This window comes from Enoplosus armatus, chromosome 6 (genome assembly GCF_043641665.1).
Source record: "Enoplosus armatus isolate fEnoArm2 chromosome 6, fEnoArm2.hap1, whole genome shotgun sequence".
Lineage (NCBI taxonomy): Eukaryota > Metazoa > Chordata > Actinopteri > Centrarchiformes > Enoplosidae > Enoplosus > Enoplosus armatus.
The window spans coordinates 7597126-7620925 of NC_092185.1; the positions used below are offsets into that span (position 1 = coordinate 7597126).

Below are 23800 nucleotides of genomic sequence, written 5' to 3' on the forward strand. Positions count from 1 at the left end.
GGGGTTGTTTTCATGAAACGGTCACCAAGTCGTCGTATAAACTATTCTGTCTGTATATCAGGTGAATAATACAGGAAATCATAATATTACCTATCTCACACATCTTGGTTAGACCGCAACAGCGAGAGTGACATTTGTTGTCCCATTCACCCTATAAACGTTAGCTTTGTGCTATGGCTAGCTTATCGTTTGACCTTGTGACGTGAAATACGTAGGACGGCTCCATCTGTGTTTTATTATGAACTACATAGACCTACAGGTAGTTGATATCCGCGCTGTACTATTCTTATCGGTTAACAGATATTAGTTATTTAAGACTCGGTCGGACCTGACAGGTTTTATACTGTACACGAATATGAAATGCGCGTCTGTTTATTTTATTTTTTTAAACTGTCGCCCACTATTCCGTCTCTGCTTAGAAGCCAGCAGCAACCATGCGTATTAAAGAGGAGACCATAGCCATTTTAAAGCAGTTTGACATTGGAAACAAGTTCTCCTATTTACCGGTGCTGCCCAAAGCCTCAGTGCTGATCCCACTGTTTGTGAAGAATGGAGAGCTGCACACTTTGATGACCCTGCGCTCAAAACAGGTAACCCTAATGGATGTCTATTGGGTGGAGGACTAATGCTGTCACTGTTATCTAACTCTTGGCTGATTTGTGTGTCTCTGTAGCTGAGGACCAGTGCTGGTGAGGTGTGTTTCCCCGGTGGGAAGCGAGACCCCAGTGACAGAGATGATGTGGACACAGCTTTGAGAGAGGCAGAGGAGGAGATAGGTCTACCACCTGATGATGTTCAGGTGGTCTGCAGACTGGTCCCTGTCATCAATAAGGTAGGACAGTGAATATTCTTTCCTTTCATGGTATCATATGCTTTGGGTTCACTTATTTCTCACACGTTACCCCCTCCCATCCCCATGTCTTTTAACAGAGTGGTCTGTTGGTGACCCCGGTGGTTGGCTTCATAGATGAGTCATTTTGTCCCTGTTCAAACCCAGCCGAGGTCAGTGCTGTGTTCACAGTCCCTCTGGACTTCTTCACCAGCAGGGACCACTACTCTGCCTACGGTGCTGCTGAGATGGTGGGGACGTTGCACTCTTTTCGTTTTGTGGACCCTGATTCAGGAAGCCAGTATCATATATGGGGCCTGACTGCCATGTTGGCCATACTCGTTGCTGCTCTTGCTCTCAGGAAAAAACCCAAGTTTGATGTTGATTTTGACTCTGAGGATCCGTTATCCTTCTTCCAACAGATTCTACACAGAAAAATGAGTAAACTATGACCAGATGTTAGAAATACATGTGTGCCAATACAAAATACTTGAAGCTAGATTTGTTATGTAACTGCAGTGTTTTCATTTACTGCATTCATTGTCAAGATTAGAGTGCAATGGGAAACTGTACTTACATGCAATATGTATTTGAAGAGATTAACATAAAAAACTTTCAGAGTTTTAGTGAATCAAAATTTACAGTGGGGAGAGAAGAAGCAAATAAAGACATTTACAGTTTTATTAATTCATTTAATGTAGCAGCAGGATTACAGATATAAACAGAAGAGTATACAAATGTCCAGACCAAGGCAAAGTACATGTTAATAATAGTTCAGATGTATGATAACACACTGGGGTTGACCTTTATCCCGACTGCAGGGTCTTAAGGCTAGATACTAAAGCTCAAGCTACACAGAACGGATACAACAGAACTGTTGGAGAATGTGAAATAGAAAGCGAACTAGGAAAAGTGAGCAAACTGATTACACACAAGATACAGCTCACACTATTGGCAATTAACAGTTAATTTATCATGGTTGCTCCTTTTTGATCAAGCATTTCACAGCAACAATAGTAATGTTGACAAGCACATCAACACAAGAAAGCTCTCCATAAAACAATCTCCACTGTCTCGTCCCTTTTACCTCACATGTACAAATCTCATGAGGCATGAAAAACATTTTCAACAGAAAATAACAACAAACAAGTTGACAATTCACTGGTGAAGCTGCACAATATTATTCTGAGAATACTCACTCTGATATCTTGAAATGGATTTCCAAGGAGAAAATGTTAAATCTAAAATATATATTGGTATGGGCTATGGTTATGCTTGTGTTTAAAAATAAAGATTCAATCACTGAAAAGTGTCCTGATGTTAAACAGTTCAAGAGAATTAAAAGGACAATGAGCCAAATAGCAATGACACAAAGGGGACACCAGTAAACACAGCAGAGAAACGGTTAAGTTATCAAGGCACACAAAGTTCTGTTGAAAGCATCACAATTGAAATTCAAGATACCCCTGCAGTATATTTCACATTTAAATATACATGGATATTCATTTACATGACTGAAGGACAAAACCGATATTGTGTACAGATTTGTGTGCTATCTTCACCACCATTCAATCCATGTTTCACATGTTTTTTTCAGGTGCAAGTGGCTATTCGAAGAGTCAGACTGAGCATCCTGGATTGCTCAAAATGAAACGACTGGATGTGAAAACATGAAATTACACCACAATCCAAGACAAAACAATCTGACAAATGTACAGTGATACAAATGACAGTTGGTGCCACCCCACCCATCCCCCCCTGCCTCAAAATATATGTTCTCTAAAACTGTAATTGGTCCGATGTTAGATGTAGAGCAAGCTCTATGTCCACACCATGAGGTAAAATTTACATTCATGAAACTGAAGTCACAGGTTGGCTTTCTGTGTTGGTATGGCTTTAAGAGGCATTACTGTTCCGCACTTCTTCCGCAACATCATGTGCTCTTAAAATCCCCCACCCAAGAGGAATGGAATGCTTGGAAACATCACTACTGCGCTCTAACCTGATCTACAGTTAATGGATGAGTCAAAGTGCCATTTGAGATGCATGACGTTAAAAGACAAAAAAAAAAAAAAAAAAAAAACACACACAAGAAACCTAGCCCATGTATTATGTTATACAGGTTGGGTAAAGTCAATGTTAAAAGAGTAGAATTAAGTTTTAACATATTTGCTTGATGTCCACTTAATTACATTTCTAATTTCAGTCGTACACTTCACAATAAACCTGCGCTTCATTTCAGGAAAACATACCAGCAATGATATTCTGTGCTATGAGCATAAACCAGACAAGTTTAGTTTTACAAAAATACTCTACATTTTGATACATGGATACAAAATTCTAAAAAAGATAAGTTACTTTAAAATGGATCACTAACAGCTGCAGGACAAAATAGTATGACTATGAAAATGTAAACAAATGCATATGTGAGCAATTCTATTCTAACATTTGAATTATTCTCAAAAAATTGGCTTTTTGATAATGCCAAAGTGGCTACTGTTGTAGATATGGAAAGTACAGCAGTGTTATTTTGCATCAAAAAATAGAGTAATGCAATGAGAAATGTAAAGTATCAAATTGGTGGAAATGTTAATGAGATTAACTGATCCATGAAACAAAGTACCTTTACATATCTTTTATAAATCTTGTACTTAAAACAAAACAACATGCTGAATTGCTATCCATGTAAGAGCTGCATAATTTAAAATGAGTAAGTACAAATGAGTAAACATTATGAGGGCATTTGCAAGGACAAGTGTGAGACAAGATGACGGCGATTCACAACAGGAGCTTTGGTATGCCTGGGTGCACTCCAGTCTGACCCCACAACAGCAGCCAGCTCTTTAGACTCAACTCTGCTTCAAAACTATCAATTCATGTCAGTGCTATTGATATAGGTATAAACTGTTATGTACGAACATCACATCAGAAGTGCCCATCACTCCTGCACATAGCACCATAGATAGAATCAAAATGGCGGCCTCTATGTAACAGAGATTTTCATTTACCAGTGAGCCCCTGTTCACAACACAAGGGACAGGTACTGGATGCCAACTTCACATGGCGCCAGCCTGCACACGGTACCAACACTGAGACAAAAACTTAAATATTTAACACAACACAAGGTAAAACAGTCTCAAGTGACAGATTGAACAGTAAATAGTACAAATAGCAACACGATGAAAATCCTTCATTTCAATGCACAAACTAAATGAATCAGTATTTTTAGGTGTTTTGTCAGTGTGTAAAACACACAGGCCTACTTACCACTCCAACACTGAAAAATGACAATGCTTTTGTGGGAATGGCTGTTTGTTTTTTTGACAGACTTGACTGGACCACTGAGACTGAATACAAAGAGGAATTCAACAGTGAGCAGACATTCTATACAAAGTTGTCCTAGACCTCAAAAATATTAATGAGAAAATGTAAAAATGCTTGGTTAAGATGTATTTACCTTTACAAAGACAACTGCTTTATGTTTTTTTCTTGTTTTTTTTTCTTGTTTTTTAACTGGACGTTTTCCGAGTACAAATTCAGCTGGGTCAGTAGAGAGCTGTGGACGAATATAAGGATTAGCTAGAGGTTATAAAGTGCTTGAGATAAAATGTTTATAAAACCACACAACACTCCATTTTCACGAGTGGAAAGTTTCTTTCTATCCACATTAAATTGGTAAAGGTTACCAATTTCTTCAAAACAAAAAGATACACACACGACATAGTTGAATGCTTCTTAAAATTTCACTAAGAAAGCCTCTGCAAACCCAATGATGAGGCCTAAACGTATGAAAACACTGGGAGGTGCCAAAACGAAAGGCCAAGTCACATTATTCACCAGGTTGAATCTCACTTGCGAGTGTTTAATAGTCCCTCCACTTTCTGCACACGGGGGAATCCCCTGCAATATGTATTGATATCCATTTTGATGAGTGAGTTCATTTCATTTTTGTGGAGTTGATATCAATATTTAACTGTCCTCCTCCTGATAGTCTGCTCAGGTGCATACTCCAGCCATGCCAGCAAATTTGATGGAGGCTAAACATTCTACAAATGTACTTAATTTAATAGTCTTTACTCTTAGAGTATATTTTAGTCAAATTGTTGACATATGCAAACACAAGGTTTAATTTATTTTTTACAAATCTTACGTTGTCCATGGCAAGAGAAATTTCAATTGAGTGGTTGTGATATTATTTGATCCCTGTTTTTGTCAGGTAATCTGCCCCCATTTCCACTGTCGCTCCACTTGACAAACAGACAGAAACACATCTCTTCCTCTCAGAGTGAAGTGAAGGCTTGGAGTTAACACACTAACAAAATGAGATTCAGCCTATATCTGACACTTACGTGCAATCTGATATTCACTCCATGGCTGGCTGTTTCATCTACTCTGCCAGCTCTTACAGAGACATCTCCGTCACATTACTATTCCCGTTTCCCTGTCGCTGACATTCTTTATCCCTTTCCAGTTTTCCATCACCATCATCATCATCATCATCATCATCATCATCTCCTCTTAGGCTCACATTATTAAAACACAAACAAAACACTGCATTTCTGAGACTGACGGATAAAGCAGTTATTACAGGCCTCTCTGATCCTGCAAGAGGGGTAATAACAAGGCGGATTCATCAATTCAAGGACAATGGATGTATGAAGGCTGTGATGAATTATAAATATTCCATAAAAACAAGGAGTTACACAAGCTCATAATTTGGGTTTTTAGGTAAAAGGGGCATTTAATTCTTAAATATTTAAAATTCTAAGTTTTGTGGCATTAGCACAAAACACCACACACCACCGTTCTGTTTGTTGACGTAGGGGTGTATAACTCTCGGCTACATATCACTCACTCTCCTCAGTGCCCACATGGTCCAAACATTTATCACTGCTTCTGTAGGCTTTCCAGTAGGTCCTCAATTTTATCCATGTTGGACGATGCAGATATTGATGCCTGCAACTGATTCTGTAAGCTGCTCTGTATCTGTGTTTGTAGATTGGTCTGCATTGGAGTTGGCAGGCTTGTTTCTATGGTTGCCTGTAAACTGGACTGCAGAGCTGTTTGTGTGTTTGTCTGCATTGCGTTCTGCAGGCTGGTCTGCATGGCATTCTCTAAGCTGGACTGCATTTGTGCCTGAAGGGTGTTCTGTAAGCTGCTGTGCATGGCGGCTGGCATCGAGGAAGCAGCTTGGGCCATGGGCTGGTCCAATAGAGGCTGCATGTGACTGGAGTTCTGGGGCTGGCTCTGAGCTGGCAGGGTGGGCCTAGAGGAATTGAGCAGCTGGGGCGAGTCTGGGAGGGAGAGAAAATGGAAATAATCACTATAATCAAGCAGTAGGTAAACAAATTGTCAGTGGCATAGGAGCAACTCAGGAAGCATTTGGACATATGCAACTCAAAGGGGAGAGCACGACAGTACCATGAGCTCTGTGAAAACAAGAATTCAACACAGTAACTTAACTCTGATTTGCTGTTTGTAAGAGGTGGAGAAGACCAAAATCATCTTACCATTCTGGATGCCAAACACAAACAGGTTGGCCTGTCCTTGTGGAGCCACATTCTCACCCACAGCTGTCTGGAAAAGCTGCTCTGGGGGCTGCTGGCCAGGGTTAGCTACCACACCCACGCCACCCTGTACCACAAAGATGGTTGCGCCAGTGGCTGGAGCCTGGTTGTTCAGCTCCTGTGAGCCAATAGTGCTCTGCAGGCTGGACAGAGATGTCTGTGGCAAGAACAGCTCCACGGGTTGACTGCCCTGGATGTTGCTGGAACTTGGGCCCACTTGCATTGGCTGCTGTTCCTGGAACAGGCTCTGCTGTTGGTTCTCTGTGGATGCCGGGTTGCTGCCTGAGGAGCTCTGGTCTTGGAAGGACATGGGCTCTGCTGGGTCTGGCTGGGGGATTCCAACGCTAATGCTCCCCATAGGGGGAGGGCCTTGGGTCTGGGTGCTGAAGAGAATAGTTGGGGGAATAACCTGGGGGTTTAGATCTGTGGTGCAGAGGAGCAGACCTGTCGGCTGGGGTTGGGAAAGCTGGCTCTGGGGGACAGGGTTAGCCTGTGAGTGGTTTGGGATACTCTGGAACAAGGAGCCCTGTTGGCCCATTGGAAGCTGTGGTGGCTGTTGTTGGTTCTGCTGGGGAGACTGCTGCTGCTCCATGGGGGTGCTCTGATGCTGCATCTGGGAAAGCTGAGTTTGGGGTTGGTTCTGAAACATTGCAACAGACTGGGGCTGGCTGTTAGATGTCTCCATGGATGAGATGAATGCCAGCTGCTGCTGTTGCTGTTGTTGGGGCTGAGGGTTTGGGGACAGGTATAGGGTTGACCCTGCGGACTGCTGCTCTGAGTTCAGACTGCCACCAGTCAGAACAGTCAGTGTATTCTGGAGCAGGGCAGCCTGAACCTGCTGTTGGGAGCCCTGGGTCTCAGCCAGGGGCCTGGGTGATTGGAAAAGCTGTTGTGGGGGAGAGGTGTGGGATGGAGGCGGTGTTGGGAAGCTGGTTTGAATGGTGAGCAGATCTCCAGCCTGTTGAAGGAGGGACACTGGCTGCTGTACTTGGGGGGAGGAATGGATCTGGGGTTGAAGCAACTCAGCCTGAAGGTGCTGCTGTAGATTCTCCAAGACCTGCTGCTCTTGCAGTTGTTGTTGCTGTTGTAAATTGCTCAGCGCTTGATTTTGCTGCTGCTGTTGTTGCTGCTGCTGCTGCTGCTGCTGTTGTAGCTGATGTTGTTGTAAATTGGTAAGTATTTGATTTTGTTGTTGTTGATCCTGAAGCTGGATGCTGTTAAGGACTTGCTGTTGCTGATTTTGTTGCAACTGTTGTTGTTGCTGCTGAATATTCTCCATGATTTGCTGCTGCTGCTGCAGTTGCTGTTGGTCTTGTGGCTGTAATATAAGTTGTTGTTGGATCTGGATGTTGCCAAGAACTTGCTGCTGTTGCTGCTGTAGGTGTTGCTGCTGTTGTTGAAGGTTACCAAGGATTTGCTGTTGTTGCTGCAGTTGTTGATGTTGTTGAAACTGTTGCTGTATTTGTTGTTGTTGTTGTTGTTGCTGCTGCTGCTGCTGCTGTTGTTGTTGTTGTATCTGCTGTTGCTGTTGTTGTATCTGCTGTTGCTGTTGTATCTGTAGCTGTTGCTGTGTCGATAGTGAATTATCTGTGGTTCCCAATCTAAGGCTATTCATGTTCTCCTGGACATGTTGCTGAAGGGAGTCTGCAGAGGGCGTGGGGCTGTACAGCACAGAATTCAGCTGCTGCTGGGCTACAGCTGCCTCCAACACCTGCTGGAGCGTGGTGTTACCACCAGCTTGTAGCTCCCTTACTGCCCTCTCCAGCTGGGCCACCCCTTCCTGGGGGAACAGGGGAACCTGTGACTGTTGTGGCTGGGGTTGAGAGGGAGTTGCTAGCTGGGGCATGGCCACCACTACAACCCCTCCACTATTATTGGAACTCTCAGGAGCAAGGCTGTCCTGAGGGTCTCTGAGGAATTGCTGAGGGACTTCTGGTGTCACAGGGGGGATTGTAGTATCTCCCGACACTGGGAAGGAGGTTGTGGGGACAATGTCTTGCTTTTGTATGGTGCTGAGAGACTCTAGGCTAGGGAACACAGGGGGTGCCTGGGGAAGCTCCACATCTTCAGGTTGTAGGGGCATTGGGCTCTGAAAGGACTCTCCACCTGGATGCGGACTAGAGCTGAGCTCCAGAGTCTGCTGCACTGAGACAAGAGGGTCAGGGGATGGCTAAGAAAAGAGGAGAAACAAAAATGTTACTAACTGCAATTCTAAAGTAGATATTTTGATTCCTTTCTTGAGAATGAATGGTATCTTACCTTAAAGACATCTGTGGGTGGTGGATTGCTAGACACTTCCATTGGTGTATCCTCCTGCCGTTTGGAAGGCTGACCAGAGCAGTCAGTTCGCTCAGAAGATATAGATTTGATCTGGCCATCAAATATACACGTCTTGACCAGAGAGGGTCCCTCTGTTTTTACTGTCCGGACATTTGAGTTCTCAGCTGCGGGTAAGGTTGGAAACACAGGATAGCTTTGTGTCTGTGAGAAGACTCAGCATCTCTACCAAGTCTACACCTTATACTTCACATATAAAAGGTATATTGTGATGCAAGTTTCTGTGATAAGTCATTGATGAATTCTGGCATTTCAGTAATACTGAAAAAAGATGTTGATTTATACAGCCAATGCAGGTAGCATTTTCCTCTCATATAATAATATGGTCACAGTATCTTGCCTGTAATACCAAAGACAATATCCCCATGTGGATGGAAAATGATGACCTAGGTGACCTCTGCACTTCAGCTAGTGGCTGTACCTGAGTCTGGGGTGTAGGTGAAGGGCTGGGCGTCATGTGATCTACCAGCATTGGTCATCACATAGATTCCCACAGAAACTGGAGAAGTGATTGACTGGTTGTGGAACGGAGGGGCTGTCACTATCAGATGGTTCTGTAAAACATTAGAGATCCAAAAGGGCATGAGTATGGTCAATGAAAGCAGGCAGCTAATATTATTCAAGGAGAAACAGGAGAACATATAATTCAGTTGCATTTACCTGATGGAAAAGGTCCATGTCAATCTTTGCCTCAGCTTGCCAGGAATTATCATCTGCAAAAAAACAAATATTTTTTCATTCTTTTGTCCATCAGAGGCTTCCATGCAAAAATGAATATCCACAAACCAAGAACAACACTGACAACACAAAGCTGGCTACAGCACCTGCAATGTTCTCCTGAAAAATAACTTTGGTTCCTTTGAGGAAGTTCTTTCCAATGATAAAAACTTCCTCTCCTCCCCTCACTGAGCAGCTGTGAAGACTCTTCTTCAGGATCTCTGGCACTCCTGCTGGCTGGGCTGGAGAATGACAGAAGAATTGAAGAATCAACATTCACATGACATCTGGGCTAGTGTTTGCCAGACGCCAAGTGCATGACCCTGAAACTAAAACAAAGTTCTATGGCCATCATCCTAAATGTTATGTTTGACGAAAGCCAAACACCACACATCACTGGAAACACACCATTCCCCAGCATTTAGCTTTAGACTGATGTTGACTGTTGTTTTTGTTCATTTTTAATTCATGCTGTGCCTGAACTACTCACTGCAGAGGATGGGTGATGAGGGGACCTGTAGAGTAAGGACTGATCCATCAGGTTGGGGGATGCCGACTCGGAAAGCCAGCCTAGCACGCGTGCTCTTCTTCTTGGACCCTGCCACACCAATACGGGCTTCCACATCTGCATTACGCAGCTTCAAAATCCCTACACAGTCCACCCTGTAGAAACAACACAGGATGGGGCAAGACAAGCAAACTAAGTACTTCATCATCAACAGTGTGAAAATGAACTGAAGCTGAATTATCCACAAAAAATAACCCCTTACGCAAGTGTCATGTCACTGCTGGGCTCCAGAGGGATCTCAATAACAGTGGTGCCCTCTATGTCCACCTCCTTGCAGGCAGTGGTGTTGCGTCCAGTCACTCTGCATGCCTGGTAGAAACCGTGAGGCTTCACTCTGCCTGCATCATTTGCTACAAACACCTGTAGCACAACTGGTTCAGTCACGCCCTCCAACTGGGGACAAAAAAGAAAAGAAAAAAAGAACATGACCTTCACTAATAATAGAATACGTAACACTATTAAAGCATGGATCTCAAAAAGGGTTTTCAATTGTTTGGGTCTGTTGTTGATTTGTGAAAAAATGATGTACCACGCAGAATATAGCAGGTTACCCATTGTAAAATAAAGCTCTTGAAATAGCTCAAAACAAACATGTGCTCATGGGTATTGGTTAATGAGTGAATGCTTTTGATGTGTCTGAACTGGCATGAGCATTCTCTTGTGGTACGTAGCACTCCACACTCCTGTCCTGTGTATTTTTGGCCTTATTCAGTCAGCTCCAACTTAGGTGTTAATATTTTTCCGGTGTCAAGAACCAGCCGGTGGCATTCTTTGTCAAACCTTGACAGTGGGGAATCCCTGCTGTGTGCGGTCTTTGACAGAACCTCTGCTGCCCTCGGTCAGATAGCGAGCTCTGTGTTGGGTCTCTGGCTGCACCAGGATCTTTAGCTCCTTCCCATCACTCTTCATGGGGAACTGAGCGGACAGTGACCCACCCTTCACTGCAGTCCCTGACTCAAGAGAGCTGCAGGGCAACAAAAATCACATGATGACATTAATATGACTCAGAAATTCAATTACCCTCGACAAAACAAAATGTAATGACCTCTACTGTATTCCTACTGAGGGACAGAGGTACTCTGAGTTAAAATGCTGACAGAATGCACATTGGACAAGGGTCACCCCACCTGGCCATGGCACTGGTCTTGTCTGTGCCCAGCTGGGATAGGACAAAGTGAGGGGCCTTGGCGCTGTCAGCATCAAACACATCCATGCTGTCCTCTGGAGGAGCAGGCTTAGGGCCAGGCCGCTGGCGAGGGGTACGTTTTCTAGACTTCCGCGGCACCTCTGTGTTGTCGTTGTAGGAAATGGAGCTGATCAAGCTGAAGTTGGAGACGGAGTCATCAGCCCACATGCTGCTGCTGTGCTCTGAGTCTGGACCTGGTGGACCAGATACAGTAGGCTCCTCTTGGCAAGACATCTGGCTGTCGTCAAATAGGTCCTCAGGTGGCGGGGATATACTCAACACAGGCCTCCGTTTTGATGGGGTGTTCTGAGGCTGCTGGACTCCTAGCCCTGACAACACTCCTGCCCCTACGTCTCCTGTTGCAGTGTTTGCTCCACTGTTGCCTCTGCTGGGGGCAGATACAGCACCCTCCATACCTTGCATCTCTGAAGCTCCAGCTCCATCCCCTCCGGTGGAGTGGAGATGCTGGGGAACCTTGAGATGGTCTGAGGATGAGGTAGAGGGGCCAGTGGATGGAACTCCCATGGCCAGGGAGGAAGAGGCAGAGGGGCTGGAGGTGGAAGAGGTGGCATCTGTAGTAGTATATACAGGTAAATAAGTTAGTACAGATGTTCAGCACAGAGCAGGCTAGCAGTCCCATTCAAGCAGCTGAATTTGTGCATGATTTGTATTGATTTCCCCTCTTCCCAACTCTAATTTCAACAGACTGTTGTGGGTTATATGCTCTCACTGTGCATGCGAGAGCTGTCAAGCATTTGTCAAATATTCTGAAGTTAAAGTTGAGAAGGGTACTATAGGTCCCACAATGTTTTGATTCCTACAAAACCGTTCTCAATTAAAATCAATGTGACAAAACTGACATGCTTTGTTTACAAAAACAAAAGCAAGCTACACATTGTTACATACACATTGCCAGAAAGAAACATAACAAAATCTGGTCAAACTTTCTTGTACAGCCAAATTTGCAAGCTGGTAATGTGGCGCCAAATTAAATTTGCCAGGGTTGCCAGGGTTACAGTACAGTTTGTGCAATGTGCATTCAGTAGTAAACAGTAGTTTGCGCATGCCAATTGGAAGATTTGGTTGGGACTGAGCGTAGCCATGGAGACAGAATAAACAAGCCTCTGACCTATGGAGCAGTGAACTGCAGACCATTTTATATGCAGACACTCCCTGCCTCAGAGGGAACTTCCTGCAATAAAAACGAGACAGCCAATGAGCAACAAGAGAGCTGATCATTCAAGATTCAACTTCTGTCAATCAGTAAATTGGATGAGTTAATACACTGAAGGAAGGAGTAACTTTTTAAGTCGATCATTTATTGACATTTTGAACGTTTATTTGGTTAATGATGACCTGAAGGACATTACAGTAGTCATGCTTTTGATCAGCACTGCTTAGGGCCAGCTAAGTCAGACAGGATAGTTAAAAAGGTAGCGTTAACAAAAGCGCTCTCTCCAACATGACTGTTGACCAGTTAGTTTGCTCTCTAGATGAAACTCAAGACTAGAATCCTTCACAGTTATAGCTGACGTTGGCTGCCCTGAACCATGATCCAAGATCAGACCATATTCCTTTGGTTTGCTAAATGATATTTAAAAGACAGTCCATCGACTGCTAGGGGCAACTTCACTGTTTCATAAAGAGACAGAACCTTCATAATTACTGAAAATGTCAGCTGATTTAAAACCTCAATAAATTATCAGATGACCTACTGTTGTGTAAGTGTGTGAAAGAGTATGTGTGAATGACAAATGTACATGTACGTTTCTGCTTTAGGCACTTGTTAAGGCATTTAAAAACCAAATCCAACTATACTACGTTGATTCAAACGTGCTAATACACAGACTCTGGAGCACAATATAATGTCATAACATGAGGCATGTCTGAGATGACTGCTTAAGCCAAAAGCACAGTATCTGGATCAGCAGTACTGGTTATGCTGCATCTCTAAAGCTGGACCACCTAAATATATTTTTAACTGCCTAAAAAGCCAAGTGAAAAAAAGCATTAAGCACAAGCATCACAGGAAAAAGTGCTGCTGAAAAAATAAGTGAAATGAGAAAGAAGAAGCTATGTTAGCATGCTGTTAATGCAAACTCAACATTTCTTGGAGCTGTTATTCAGAGTAAAGCTTTCCAGGAAAAGACTGTGTGTGACTTTCATTACAAACAAGCCATTGAGATAGTCGCTGCCACTAGCATGGTATATGTTAGTTAGATCTTAACTGAGTTTAGAAGTTGGTCTAAAACAATATTCAGCGATTTTTAAACATATCTCTTTTCAGTCAATCAGTTTTATGAAGTAAACTGGTGAGGTGCAGGCACTTATTGCAGTTTGGTTGAATATCAAAGCCCCAACACACAGAGTCAAGGTAAGCAATGCCTCGTCTCATGCTGCTGCTGCTGGGATTATAAGAGAGGATGTTTGTCACACAAACATCTAAAGTACCTAAAAGGGTCACTTAACACAGACAATGTCAAACAATCTAACAGACAGGACTAACCGAAAACAATGACACAACAGATATTCACTGTTGGTGAACAACTGGCGGTTTCTTTAATACAACACAATAATGGAAAGATTTACAATCCCAAATACATTTAAATACAGCTTGAGTCCAACTGTAACACTCAGCCCCCACCCCTCAATTGGTACCAGCGCACCAGTGAAACCCTTGATATACCCAAATTAAATCTAATATGACTGTGCCTCTTCATGCCAGCAGTATTGAAATACCTTTGCTGAAATATAAATACTACACTAGCCCATGTAATCTCAAACAGTCACAAATACCAACTGTCTCAGAAACCGGTGAAAGGGTGAAGTTGCCCCCAGACACTGATACAAGGCCACATTAGTTTCTTCACCCCTACTGTCTTGGGGGAATAGCTTGGCAAGGGGAAACTGATCCCAGATCATGGTTTTCATGGACTGAGCAGGTAGCTCACCTGAGGCCAAGGCTGCAGAGGGGGGAGGTCCCGCCTCTCCCCCACTCTTCTGGCTCATGGTGGGTGGGTCTGTCTGGGTGGACGGCGGCTGGAGCTGGAGTTCTTTGGGGAGGAGGTCATATACCGACTCTGTCATAAAGGATGAGCAGGAGAAGAGAAATTAGGTTCTGAAAAACATAAATCAGATTATTGTTCATGAAAGGACCAAGTAATTATAAAATGTTCATTTTCTGGTAGCTTTGAGTTCTGCATTTCTGCCAATGCCTGTTCAGAAATGGTGCCCACTAAAATGAAAACCCTTTATGGTAAAATTACTCCTCATTTTTAAGAAGAGGTCAGAACAATATCTGCTTCTGCTGTCAGTTAATTAACACCAAGCATACATTACATTTAACTGTGATTGTACCTTATCCATGTGACAAACTTGATTGATTATTGTTATTATGTACTTAACTTCCCATGTTGAACATAGGACCTCAAGGGTTCCACACCAGACAGCCATCAACTTGGCCAATGCAGAATTGCCTTAAGATGGAGCACCACTAGATGCTGGCTCCGAAACTGCGCTGAACTAAATAAAAAAAGGCCGGACTTCTCTTTTTAAATACAGTCAAGTGTTTCACTTGTTCTAATGCAATCCTGGTGGTAATAACAAAACTACTACTGTATCTCACTCAGGTTGGTTATTGTGTCCTTGTTCCCTTTTCAAAGATTTATGGAAGCATTCCTGGAATGGGACTGAAAGCAAACCTTTTTTTCCCTCCACATATACAAAAAGAAACCTGCAGTCAAAAGTGACACATCACAGGCTATCTTATGATAAACTAAATTAACCTCCCACGGGGTTCAGTGTAATAAGACCCATGGAGACATTCCTTGATATCTGATGGTAACAAGATTCCTACTATAACTAACCAATGCAGCCACACCGGAGTAAACCACATTTGATGGCAGATAAACACATGTAGTCTGGTTGCTAAGAAACAGGGACCCATTAACACCCTGACATGATATTTCAGCTGTGCATTGGCGGCCCCCTGCATGTGTAGTAGTCATCTGATACGCAGCTATGACTTAGCATCAGCAGAATGGTGAAACTGACAAGACACATGATCTCGCACTTCTGTGACGTCCATGATGCTGTCGAGGGAGTGACAACACAAAGTCATTACAGTTCACACAAAGAACTAAACAGTGCTGTGGTTCACACACACACAGGCAAAATGTAAAGCATTAAGATGGACTCCATGCTCTGTTGCTTATCCAGACCTAATCTGTCTTTCAGGGATAGTTCCCTCAAAAATACAATAAAACCTGTTTATCCAACCAAAGGGCTTGGAGATATAGCCTGCAGAAAACCCCATAAAAAACAGACCTGAATGGCATCAGGTTTGTGGTGCTCCAAGTGCCAAAAAATTACATCTGAAAAACTCATCAGCAATGTTTCTTTCCAAATATAGAAAGAGTTGTGTTAATTCACAGATGTGTCCTGTGCAGGTAGAAGAGTAGTGACTCTCAGTGACACTGTTCACAATGACAACTGTAGACTATTGTGAGTAACCACGCCAATTTGAGTGAACTGTCCCTTTAAACCAGACAAACATAACAGTGCATTTACACAACTTTTAACATAGAATGCCAAACTAAAGATCTCCATAAACCTACGTGCCGTGGAGAACAGCCATATAATAAACTTTAACGTGTGCATGAACCTCATGATAACCCTCCATCTGTGCTTTGTTCGTGGTGTAAAGAGAGAAAGTCTTTGTGCATGGATGTGTTACAGATGGACTGGCATCCCGACATGACCTCAGTCTTGGAGACGCGCATACGATGTGAGTTTACTGAATGTGTGTTGAACCCGCCTGGAACCCATTCATATGCAGCGAAGAAGAGCATTCACATATAAACGAATGTGATCACCACTCACAGACACACGAGATCTGCAGCAGTGGGCCATTACATATATATTCTTGCCAAAACACAGAATTACATTACATAATAAGGATAACAGAAAAATGCCTGTTCACAGAGTTGGGCATCTTCCGACCCAGGTTGGATGACATGCACTGACCAGACCAAAATGAGTCAACACCGGGTTAAATCATGTCACTGTGCTGGTGTGAAAGGGGATTAAGTCACTTGCTCTCCCCGAGTGTTTGCAGGCCACAGAGCAAAGCAGCACAAGCACAGAAACTTATGATTGAGATTTCATTTTCGATTCAGTTTTACAATACACTTTAACTGTCTCCCCTGCGCTATATCAGACACATGTTGTAAAATTCCCAATAGAACATATCAACCTCACATTTGCACTACATCAAAATATGAAATGCACAAGAACAAGTCGTACAGAAATAGTTTATATCCTCTGGTAAAGTGATCTACGGTAAGTCAAGAGTGTAAAAAGATATGATTATTATTAACAGTTATGTTATAAAGTTTTCCTTCAGACATGCAAATCTGTTTAAATTTGTTTATTTCAGCCTTTGTTTTTCCATGGGTTTTGTATCAGGACACTCATGTATAGACAATGAATACCAATAATGTAGCAAAGAAATATACTTCATAGATAATCTTTTCAATCCAGAGGTTCTCCAGACCGAAAATCAAGAAATAAAATTCAGAGCTTTACACTGCTAAAATACATACCTAGAAATGTACTACAGTGCTGTTTACGTGTACAGGATTCACTCCAAATGTTTACTTCATAGTTTTAGTTTGTTTAAAACATTCTCAGATATCCCACTGATGGGAAAACTACACAAATGAATGTAACAAGATCGGTGGCATTTTATAGTGTTATAATGGGGAGAAAGCTCATGAAGCTTATCAACTATAAAAGTCAATAACAGAGATGTCTGTATTTGCCTACCACACACTGTGCACTAATACGTTTAGTATAGTTACATTTAATATTTAGTCTAATTATCTTAAACACATAAGGCTGATAATCAGTGCAAGCACACATTGATTAACATACATTGTTGCTCAACCATTCATGTTATTTGAGTGTATAAATGCATAGTCCTTATTTTATTCAGTATTTTGAGTTTACTCACGCGCCAGACGGCCCAGGGAGTGGACAGTATGCAAAACCGTGTTTGTATATGCAAAGTGCTGCGTGGCTTGTGGTGGTGAGAAATTAAAGAAACATAATCAACACAGCTTGCCACTCAATTGTCTGATACTGACACCAGTACAATACTTGAGTTTTGGTTCTGTTGTCAACATGATACTTTTAATAACATTCACATTTTCCAGAGTATAACACATTTCACTCCAAAGAACCTTTTGGTTTAAGGAAAAAAGCCCAAAATCTCAAAAGCGTGTATCAACTGTCATCAAACAGCTGTACATAGAATAGTCACAAAAGTACACAAGAGGAATCAGAAACTTTTTATATTCCATTCTGGTGTTGAGCTTTGATACAAAGGTCTATTCATCAACATGTTAACACTTAACACTAAAGCCCCTTCATTTTCCGTCTCTTATTTTGTGGACAGAATAAGGGGCTTCCTCTTGGTTTACACACATCCTTGCAATACCCAGCAGATCAAACACATCATGTTATTTCTGGTTACCAGAGAAATGGCCTTCTTGTGAACCATGTACACAGCCATCTTAATTAATCTGTTTGATTGACAAGGGAGAGCTTCAGAAAGAGTTACTTAACTTTAAGAGAAAATACAAGGCCTGTCTTCACTCAGATAAACCTCTGTTGAAAAGAAAAAGAAGTTTAACGTCCCACTCTTATCAAATGAATACTGGACACTGATAATGTTTAGGGAATGGAATTTGGTGTTGCTCTCTATTTGCTTTTATAGAACTCAGATGACATCTGTACAAGTTTATATGCACAGCTCTACAAGCTTAGAGTATGCCCAAAAAAGAAGGCTGCAACACACCAGCCAGCCAGGGGGCGGTCTGACTTTAACCTACACTTAGAACAATTAAATTACCTCATCTCATAGTTATGCACTGCTCACATTACACATGCCTTAAGGCTTTTGCCAAATGGCAAGGCCACCAGTCCTTTTTTATTCTTTGCAGCTGACATGTGGCTGAGCTGGGGGATGACAGACGAAAAGACAATTCACGAGGACTTTGTTTTTGCTGCAAATGAAAAAATGTGCAGGCCAAGAATGTATCTCAGTGCCCAATAATGGCTGCTCTTGAACACATAACGCTATGCTCAAACCAGAGTACAGACAAAGGAGCTACTCACTGCACTCAAACCACAAAGAATGCCATTTTTGGCTATTTACACCATCTCTGTTTACCTTGTAACTAAATTATACTGGCAAGGAATGGCTGGATACTCTACTTGATTGTAGATCAGATGAATACACCAGATCAGTGCTTTCAACTTAAAATACAACCTAATTACTACCACGTACATCTACTTTACATTTCCCGCAAAGGTTCAATAATGCATACCATATGTATTTTGAGCTTTCTAAAACACAAGCTTTGTGGTACTCAATCTAGCCTGATATGAACCACTGTACTAGCTTACAAAAGGTGCAGTGAAACAAACAGACATGACAATTTGACAATAAAAATTATGAGGCTGCATGCTTTGCTGGTATGAAAATGTTGTACTGGCTGCAGCTTTCACTACACAATAGCAGAAGTTGGTTGGGCTTGACGTGCCCAGACAGCTTGTGTATGACCCTAAGCCTATCTGGTCCCATGTGGTAGGAGACTGTAATCCATTACCAGGAGGACAATAGGCTAGGGGAGGGGACAAAAAAACCAAAAAAAACATAGATGCTACAGAAACATCGATGAAAACCAAAAAATCCCAAAGACTCTTCAGTTTCCCGAGCTAAAGAGAACATGACAATGTACACGGAAAACCGCAAGGAGACGGTGCACCTGAACCTTCTTCTTCCTAGACGATCTACCAACATTGTAACATGGAGCGTCTGGTACATGTATACAGGAGGAAAGGCAGCAGTAATAGTGGAGGAGATGAGGAAGTACATATTTATTTCCAGGGGGCACTTCCATTTCTTCTCATATATATCAGGTGACTGACAGTAAACTGAGCCTAATGGATGCATGCACTGATATGAATACACTCAGTTAAGGGAAAATGAAATAACAATAGGACAGAACAAAAACAAACTCATGTTTACTATCATGAATTCCGGTCTTCACTTGGTTGTCCTCATAATGTATAAAAATGAATGACGGAGCTACAATGCATGTCCTGTGCTTCAGTCTCTAATTGCACACACTGATGCTACAGCTCAAGTTTCTCACACTGATAAGTTCAAGTAAGATGTTATTTTTTTCCCGCGGGCTGAGAATAAACTGTCTTTTTGGATTTTCTATCCATCTAAATGAGAACACTTGAAAAGGGGAGCAGGATAATTTAATATACAAGTTGAGTCATGCAAAAATAAAATATTTCTGCAATAAAACTATCATGCAAAATCGTATTACATTTCCACTTGAAGCTGGAGGAAAACAAAACATTGATGATGCCAAATAGATAACCCTTCAGCAAGTGTCAAAGCAGCACACAATTTCTTCCCCCTCATTTTGAATATTTCACAATGTTGGAAGATATGCTTAATTTGCCTTGCATATAAAATTAGCCTCATCCTTGGCACATTTCTGACGTGCTAATAAATGATTATGTAAATAAGATAAACTAGACTTTTTCTAATGAAGGATGACAATAAGAATGCTACAGTGAATGTGGGCATCCAGCAGGGAAAAATATGAAAATCTTTGGTATGAAATGTGATGCATTAAGAATCTTTTTGTAATGGAAATGTGGCTCTACTGAATCAAGAGGTCGCCAGCCATAAAGTCTGATAGTGTTTATAATAGTGATAGTGTATTGATACTGATAGTGTATTTCCTGCTATTTCAATGTGTATTTTTAGCACCATACCATCAAAAATATCTGTTATGGGTGGCATTTGTGTAACTAATAAAGTGGTCTTTTATCGTTTGTATTGTAACTTGTATTCCGAGCCACTTTGTCATCTACACTTAGACGTAACACCAAATCACTGTCATCTGTTTCAAAGACTAGACAAATCCTAGAGCCAGAGTAGGCAAATGGGGTCTCATGCATCTGCTATATTAAACATTTATTATATTATTACTATTAATATGTATTTTCCACTTATAGAGATCAGGGTTCCGTAGGTCACTATTGAGGTTTCTCAATTGCCTAATTTGAGCCAGAAAAAACACAAAAAACAACTACATGATGCAATATATTCTGGCAGGCCAAGATGCAACTTGGCCAGCTGACCCCTCTCTCACTTACAGTCAGACATATGAAGTCTCCCACTCGATCTTTGATGAGCACATACCCAATTACTGAGATATAAATAAACAGTCATCATGTGATACAGTTTGACCATATGGCAGGCTCAACTGAGCATTTCAGGGTCACAGAGCAATGCTTTCTGCTAGCTCATCATGAGCACCCTATACATGGTAGCCACACAGATGTGGAGCCAGCAGGTCCAATAGCAGGCAGGGGAGGATTGTAAATGCTATTTGTTAACCACTAGTGACCAAAATTGGGACTACATCTAAGACCAGGGGGTAAAATAACAGAGGAAGCCCTGCTGTCCACCAGTGTCCTATCAAGATGCAAAATGCATAAATTCGTGTGTCTCGGGTTACCACTTTAACAGCAGTACACACCAACATACAAGGCTTTCTCATGAATAAGCAATAGCATGATAGCGTCCAGTGTTGAGTAGCAGATTCACAGACAGTTTCTTAACACATGAAGTTCATACACTTTTTAACAGGGAGGAAAAGTGTTGCCGAAAGCCTGTACAAATGCACTACACAATAAGAGTTAACGGTTCAGTTCCTAGATAATGCCGCAACACCCTCCTAATAATAACATAACAGTTGGCTGACACGTGTCCAAAGCCTATTACAAATAGAATACATGTTGGCACCAGTGGCCCTGGCGGCAGCACCCCTTATCCTTATCCTGACAGGGTGAGTGCCATGCCCTGAGCTTTGATGTGCCAGCAACTGAATTCTTTCTGTGAAACCAGGGAATGTGAAGAGGACAACTCTGGCTCATTTCCACCCATACACCAAAACAACAGAAGTACGGTCACTCCACAAAACTAAACAAGGAGGATAAACAAAACAACACGCATGTACTACCTTTTGTCCTCCCCTCACGATATAAACGTACATGCACACACTCACACACCTCTGCAGAACACTTGGCTTAGGTGCGTTAAACCACTGAACAATGTGGTGGCTGGAAAGCGACCTCACGTAGCTGTGGCTAGCTAATAGTATATACCTAAAATAATGCTAGCCATCAGCCCAGTAAATAATGGCAAATCTTATCACATCGATATGATCTCACGTATCACCGTTATAATTAGACGAGCAACCTGGCGTATCATGCTCCTCCACGCATGTGACATGGACAGCTAACCAGCCAGGTACTCGCCAATGCACAAGCCAAATACAGCTAACTAACTGAGCTAGCTAGGCAGGCTAACAGCAGCAAAGAAGCTAACTACTGCTAGCTAGCAGCTTAACATGAGCTATTAAGACATTCATATTGCTTCCGATTAAACCAAGACAAAACGGGTTAGTGTCAACATAGTAGCCTTTATTTAGTAAAATCTTACCTTTTGAGTATAGAGATTTGGGGGAATTGAGGTCGAGATCCGAGCTAAGGAGGGATATAAAATCAGAGGGCATCGCAGCGCTTCATCGAGGGGAGGGGAAGCGGACACTCTTTAGAAGAAACGAAGTCGGCAGCTTTTGGCCAATAAATATTGCGTTTTACAAGCGGAATGCTTTAATATACAGAGTATAACATCGAAACAATCTTGAGGCGACAAAAGCAAAACTTTCAATGCCAAAAAACTGTTACCTAGCACGTCTCACGTTAGTGTGTCTTTGCTGAGAGGAGACACATTTCGTGCTACGTTGAGACGAACGCACACAAACACACACTTGCCTACAGTTGGTCGGCCCACCTCCTAGCCCCTCCCCTTTCTGCTGCCTAGGGGCATGCGCGGTGGCCGGGTTGAGAATACAGTGGAGCTCCAATCATCATAGAGGAAAGTAATGTCATTACATTGCATGGTTTGTTCTTATTATTGTGGGTCACTCGTATCAAATGTATCTGTGGTATATATATTTTACATCTTTGCTAGGTGGACACTACCAAAGGATTGTAGCACTAAGGTGGATCCGGTCTAGGTGACTTTAGGTTCCCTGAATCTATATATATGTAGATGAATCCTGCCCTTTCTAGGTTATATTCTGTTTCACAATCCATAACAGGTATCTCCTCATAGACGGTTTCTGTCATTGGTCTTTATGAAAACTGATACATATGTTTCCTGCTCTTATTCCTAACCAAATACTGTATCTACAGTGTATTGGCCAGTGGTGGAAAAATTATTCACATTTTCAGTGATGCCACAATTTATAAATACAAAATGATGCAATCAATATCTTTCTCAGGTAAAAATACAGCCAATTATACTAAAGTATCAAAGTAAAAGTACTGATTAATGTTATAGCTGATGGAGGTGGAACTAATTTGAATGACTTTTAGACTTTTAGTTCAATCTGTAACATTGCGTTGCATATTTTTTAAGATCATCATATGTTTTGTACGTAAAATCTTGGATGGATGTAAATGGAAATACTCAAGTAAAGTACAACCTTAAAAATTGTACTTAGGTACAGTACTTGAGTAAGTACAGTTACAGTACAGTACCTTTCAACACCTGGTTGCTTTAAAAAGAATGCAACTTTTTTGATAGCATTACAGAACATCTCCCATTGAGTGACAGTGGAAATGATGTTTTGACAAAAGACAAATCTTAACAGAGCAAACTTTGTTGATCAGTTGATGAAGTTAGAAAAATCTAGAAAGTGGACCACGAGTCGAGATTATTTTGTCAAACAACATCTTCCATGTGCTTCAGACTCAGGCGCAGTGAAAAAGCTCCCTGTCGGACACACCGAATGTGACAGGACCCAGGCAAGCAGAAATTTCAGCAGAGTGACTGAACTTGTGGACAGTAATTGAATTTACTCTATGAAAAGAGACAAACAGACTCACCAGTCTGTCCCATTCAGGATCAAAGCCTTGAGGGGCTGTCACAGGTGGACTGCCTTTTGAACTGTCCACCTGTGGCAGAGGCTCCTCAAAACTGAGGGAAGGGCCAGGTTGATGCTTTCAGATCATGTCTGTGTACTGTCATGCTATAATAGGTACTAGAATAAATATTAGCTTCGCCTGTCAGATGGCACGTGGGCAAACACATCCCCCAGGGGTAGATCGTTATTTGGCTGGAGAACCATATCATATATAAATATATGACAATAGGTCCACATATGCCCTTTTGAGTGGTGTCCAGATTTGTTTGTGGGGATTCAGTTGTCTGTTGGCAGTCTGCACCTGGACGTGATGTTGGCAATGTCATTTTGATTGTTTGGGACCTTGAGAGAAGACAGATCATTCATGACCTAGCTACGCTACTTCCATATCGAGTGGGTTGATGGGCACCTCTTGTCCCACATCCCACCTATTATATTATCAAAAAGATCTCCCATATTCAATAAGATATGTGTCTTTAAACATCAAGATGGTGTTTCCTGCATTGA

At 42.0% G+C, this 23800-nt stretch overlaps 2 protein-coding genes across 2 annotated transcripts; one reads left to right on the forward strand and one right to left on the reverse strand.

Annotated features, from left to right (window-relative positions):
* Nucleotides 1-434: 434 nt before the first annotated feature.
* nudt7 (nudix (nucleoside diphosphate linked moiety X)-type motif 7) lies at nt 435-1281 on the forward strand. Its single transcript, XM_070908027.1, has 3 exons — nt 435-590; nt 674-832; nt 931-1281. The coding sequence occupies exons 1-3, from the start codon at nt 435-437 to the stop codon at nt 1279-1281; spliced, it is 666 nt and encodes a 221-aa protein (XP_070764128.1).
* A 4435-nt stretch (nt 1282-5716) lies between these two features.
* Nucleotides 5717-21892, reverse strand: LOC139286635 (nuclear factor of activated T-cells 5-like). The gene is made up of 13 exons (XM_070907506.1): nt 21802-21892; nt 14156-14284; nt 11146-11776; nt 10799-10982; nt 10221-10411; nt 9941-10113; nt 9558-9692; nt 9394-9446; nt 9155-9287; nt 8656-8840; nt 7950-8566; nt 6340-7823; nt 5717-6123 (listed from the first exon to the last, which is right to left on the reverse strand). Exons 1-13 carry the CDS (start codon nt 21872-21874, stop codon nt 5717-5719), a joined length of 4395 nt encoding a protein of 1464 aa, XP_070763607.1. The 5' UTR covers nt 21875-21892.
* Nucleotides 21893-23800: the final 1908 nt, after the last annotated feature.